The sequence below is a fragment of the Triticum urartu genome, chromosome 2A (assembly GCF_056163025.1).
Source record: "Triticum urartu cultivar PI428250 chromosome 2A, HENAU_Tu73, whole genome shotgun sequence".
NCBI lineage: Eukaryota > Viridiplantae > Streptophyta > Magnoliopsida > Poales > Poaceae > Triticum > Triticum urartu.
Window position 1 is genome coordinate 711,319,661 of NC_141874.1, and position 4,925 is coordinate 711,324,585.

The 4,925-nt window shown below is 49.6% G+C and overlaps 1 protein-coding gene and 1 pseudogene across 1 annotated transcript; one reads left to right on the plus strand and one right to left on the minus strand.

Annotated features, from left to right (window-relative positions):
* Positions 1 to 1,335: 1,335 nt before the first annotated feature.
* LOC125538121 (uncharacterized) lies at positions 1,336 to 1,728 on the plus strand. Its single transcript, XM_048701420.2, has one exon. It carries the CDS (start codon positions 1,336 to 1,338, stop codon positions 1,726 to 1,728), a length of 393 nt encoding a protein of 130 aa, XP_048557377.1.
* A 1,560-nt stretch (positions 1,729 to 3,288) lies between these two features.
* Positions 3,289 to 3,954, minus strand: LOC125534501 (uncharacterized; annotated as a pseudogene).
* Positions 3,955 to 4,925: the final 971 nt, after the last annotated feature.

Here is a 4,925-nt window from a genome sequence, read left to right on the forward strand (position 1 = left end):
GGACCCCCGGGACCCTCCCGGTGGTCCCGGTACATTACCGATAAACCCCGAAACTCTTCCGGTGAACCAAACAGGACTTCCCATATATAAATATTTACCTCCGGACCATTCCGGAACTCCTCGTGACATCCGGGACTCCGAACAACATTCGGTAACCACATACAAGCTTCCTTTATAACCCTAGCGTCATCGAACCTTAAGTGTGTAGACCCTACGGGTTCGGGAGACATGCAGACATGACCGAGACGTTCTCCGGTCAATAACCAATAGCGGGATCTGGATACCCATGTTGGCTCCCACATGTTCCACGATGATCTCATCGGATGAACCACGATGTCAAGGACTTAATCAATCCCGTATACAATTCCCTTTGTCTATCGGTACGATACTTACCCGAGATTCGATCGTCGGTATCCCGATACCTTGTTCAATCTCGTTACCGGCAAGTCTCTTTACTCGTTCCGTAACACATCATCCCGTGATCAACTCCTTGATCACATTGTGCACATTATGATGATGTCCTACCGAGTGGGCCCAGAGATACCTCTCCGTTTACACGGAGTGACAAATCCCAGTGTCGATTCGTGCCAACCCAACAGACACTTTCGGAGATACCCGTAGTGTACCTTTATAGTCACCCAGTTACGTTGTGACATTTGGTACACCCAAAGCATTCCTACGGTATCCGGGAGTTGCACAATCTCATGGTCTAAGGAAATGATACTTGACATTAGAAAAGCTATAGCATACGAATTACACGATCTAGTGCTATGCTTAGGATTGGGTCTTGTCCATCACATCATTCTCCTAATGATGTGATCCCGTTATCAACGACATCCAATGTCCATGGTCAGGAAACCGTAACCATCTATTGATCAACGAGCTAGTCAACTAGAGGCTTACTAGGGACATGGTGTTGTCTATGTATCCACACATGTATCTGAGTTTCCTATCAATACAATTATATCATGGATAATAAACGATTATCATGAACAAGGAAATATAATAATAATCAATTTATTATTGCCTCTAGGGCATATTTCCAACAATGCTTACTCCCGAGCGTCGCTTTCAGTTGCAGGAGGACATCCGTTTGAGGCGCGCCGCTCAGGTCGCAGCAGGCATGTCTCCGGACTCGCCGGGGCCGGAGGAGATTGGGGAGGTGGAGGATGTGGAGGGGGATCCGTTGGAGCTCATGCAGGGAGTTGATCCAGTTGGGTGAGATGTGATGGAGGAAGAGGAGGGGGTGACAAGGATGAGGAAGACAACGTTGAAGGCGTGGATGAGGATGACGAGGAAGGCGTGGAGGAGGATGACGAGGACGACGGGGAAGGCATGGACGAGGATGAGGAGGACGACGAGGAAGATGTGGACGAGGATGACGAGGAAGGCATGGACGAGGATGAGGAGGACGACGAGGAAGGTGTGGACAAGGACGACGAGGAAGACGTGGATGAGGATGACGAGGACGTCGAGGAAGGCTTGGGCGAGGATGACGAGGACGACGAGGAAGGCATGGACGAGGACGACGAGGAGGGAGATGATGAGGACGTCGAGGAAGGCTTGGACGAGGATGACGAGGACGACGAGGAACGCGTGGACGAGGAAGACGAGGCGGAGTTCTATCTCGGTGAATCGGCCTTGATGGCGGAGCAGACCGCTATCCTGGAGTCCATCCAAGATGAGGCGTATGTGGAGTCCAACCGGCGCTTCCTCTGGGAAGATTAGGCGAAGATCGATGTGCTCTTCGACGAGCTGGATGCGGAGCAGGAGGCGGAGGCCAACAACGTCGATGTCACAATGGAGATAGTGGACATCTCCGACGACGGGGAGTAGTGTAGTTTTGTTGGTAGATGTTTGCTTTTCCATGCTTTTTATGCTTTTCATGTTTTATGTGTCTGTAAAGGTTGAACAATGTCAAGCAATCGTCGTTGTCAGAACGGAGACAGTTTTGTCTCTATGTCAAACAATCGTGTTTTGTTCCTAAGTAGTAGTACTACGCCGTCCAAAATAAATGTGTCAACTTTGCAGTACAATTCACATTGTACTGGTTAGTACAGCATTGAGCGAATTAATTTGTGATGGAAGGTGTATGTTTTATTTCAAATTGCAGTTTTAAGTACCATATTTGGCTCGGAAGGCGTATGTTTTATTACACTATATTGTTTTATTATAGATTGCAGTTTCAAGTACAAAATAAATGTCTCAACTAGGGCACATATTTGATTCTAGAGATTTCAGTGTGGTTAGATTTGATTATGGTTTCAACATGGTTCGATTCTAGAGAGGCACTCAACAACATGCACAAAAACGCCACAGATGTGCTTCTGAGAAGCACCGTCTTGCACGGTTTTACCGCAAGATGGGATTCGGCATTTATCCAGGACACTCGGGGTTTTATATGTGTAGAAAGAATTGTTTTTCACTTATATTTTGTGCGGCAGAGGCATGGCAATTACTTTCCTGAGAGGCATGAATGTGCCGACGGAACGGGCACGGTCACGTATGAAATAGGTGCAAGGTGGTCCCTAATGTCTCCTTAAGGTATCATCTATACACTTTACTGTTACAAGCACGATCGTCGTTCTTGTTGAGGCACGGAGGTGAAGGATGGAGCATTTGCGTCTGCGATAGTCACGTCCTATATTAAGGAGGAAGCAAATCTTCACGTCTGCGATACATCGGAAGCTGGCTGTAAGGCACGCTCCTGCCTCTACATTTTCGTTGACGTCACGTTTTTGTTCTGAGCAACTTTGTTAACATGTTACGCCCGAGAGAGGTACGGTGTTACCCGACATAGAGGCATGCACGTAACTAACTGGAGGCACGGAGACGTGATTTCAAGGGAGGTACAGACGTGAAAATGATCGTTATGCAAGGACGTGAAGGTGTGCCTCTGCTTTAAAGAAGCTTTCACTGACACATTTTCATTGTGGGGGGCATGGACTATGAGCTCCATGTGTTTTCGAAGGCATTAGGCCTCATTAATGAAGATCAGAAAGAAGGTGAATCTTTTGGTTGACGTCTAGAATGTTGCGTAAAATGACGTGAATCCAAGTTACGCATGGTCCCCTTGGTATCAGAGGCACGTAGGCACGTAAGTGCCTATTGTGGTGTACCGGAAATAAACTTGTGCAAAAGACATGTAAACTGCAAGCAAACTACAAGGTTAACTGCGACACTAGCAAACCTAAATTTATAACAAGCAAAAGGCAGTCTTGAGCGAAAGCAAATCTAATGAGAAATCTAGAATGTTCTAGATAATTTTGTTTGCCGGGACCATCTGCTTTAGTAGTCGTAGTCGCCACAAAACCTAGCGCGCTTCTTGGTCTGCTCCTTGTCGAGTTTTGCCCGGCAAAGCCCTTCCTGGATGATGCTGAGGCGGCTCCATATCTCGTACGCAGCGTAAGCGTCCTTTGCCGCGTACTCGATGTGCCTCATGGATAGGGGCATGGATGCCTAGCGCTGGTGCTCTGCGTTGGTGAGCTCTACGTCGTGGACAAGGATGCCTGAGACGTCCCCAAGGGAGTCCACAGGCTTGGTAGCTGTAGGCACCCTCCATTCCTTTTGGATGTCGACGTAGCGGGCGATCTCCAGTCCGACGCGGCCGAGCATCTCTATGTCGCCGTCGATGGAGAAGCCAACAAACGTGTACCTGGGGTCCGCGAGGAAGTTGTCGAACTTGGTGCAGTTCTTGTCGGCCGCGCTCAGTTGGAAGAGCAGCACCGGATGATCCTTGCCGATGGAGAGCTAGACTAGGGCAGGTTTCTGATATTCGCCATGGTCGTTGGTGTACTTCACATCAACTCCGACGATCTTGTGGTGCTCGAACTGGAGGTGTCACTCGAACTGCTCAATGGTGGTCGCCGCCTTGTGCAAGTCGTTGGTGTGGATCACGTGCAACTTTGTGTTGCCGTGGGCCTGCACCTCCATGAATTCCCTAGTGAATCCCATCGCTTGTATATACGTACCTAATCTAGAAGATTTCGACAGACGTGGTGGAATAGTCACGGCATAGACAGACGTGCGTCTTCACGAGGCACGGGTGTCAACTGTCCAGATACACATAAGTTTCATGGGGGAGGCATGTGTCCGAATACTCAGTTAGAAACGCATGGTTGCGCGGTCTGTAGAGACACGGGGGTGTGGCGCCATGACACGGGGGAAAATCTCATCTGAGGCACGTGCGTGCAAGCGCTGGAGGCATCTAATTGCAGTCAGTACAAGCACGGACCTCATTGAAGCCTCCACAGAGCCAGCTATCAACTCCCTGGATGCACAAAAGTGTGGTGCCAGAGGCATGCCTATGAACACTCAGGTGAAAAGACACGTTTGTGAAGTCTCTGGATCCACGACGGTGTGTCTCCAGCGGAACGTAAAAGCCACGGCTCGTGGCACGTGGGGCACAAGGGTGCAGGCTCCGGAGGCACCGAAGTCTAGCTTCTACATCCATGTACGATCGTCAACCCTCTGAATACACAAAATTTTGGTGGCAGAGGCATGGATAAGAATACTCAGCTATGGAGGCACGGCTGTGTATTCTCTGCAATCACAAGGGTCACGGCAAGTGTTTGCCTCTGCCACCGAAATGAAGCCTCTTAGGCACGTGTATTGAAACACCAGAGGCGCGGAAATGAAGCCTCTTAGGCACGAGTGTCAGCCCAATGGATGCACAAAAGTGTGGTGGCAGAGGCATGGGTGAGAATGCTCTGCTGGAGAGGCACCGTTGTGAGCTCTCTGGACCCGCGGGCGTCTGGCTCCACGGGCACCTAACAGCCACGGCTTTTGTCAGCTATGGAGGCACGTAGACGCAGAAAAGTCCCTGACTCAGCATAAACCCTATCTGGGTGCAGAAAAGTGTGAGCAGAAGGCGCCGAAGTAAGGGCTCTACATGCACGTGTACCAACCTTCTTAATACTCAGTTA

Excerpts from the sequence above, each read along its gene's own strand:
- LOC125538121 (XM_048701420.2), top strand. The coding sequence starts at position 1,336 with ATGGACGAGGATGAGGAGGACGACGAGGAAGATGTGGACGAGGATGAC.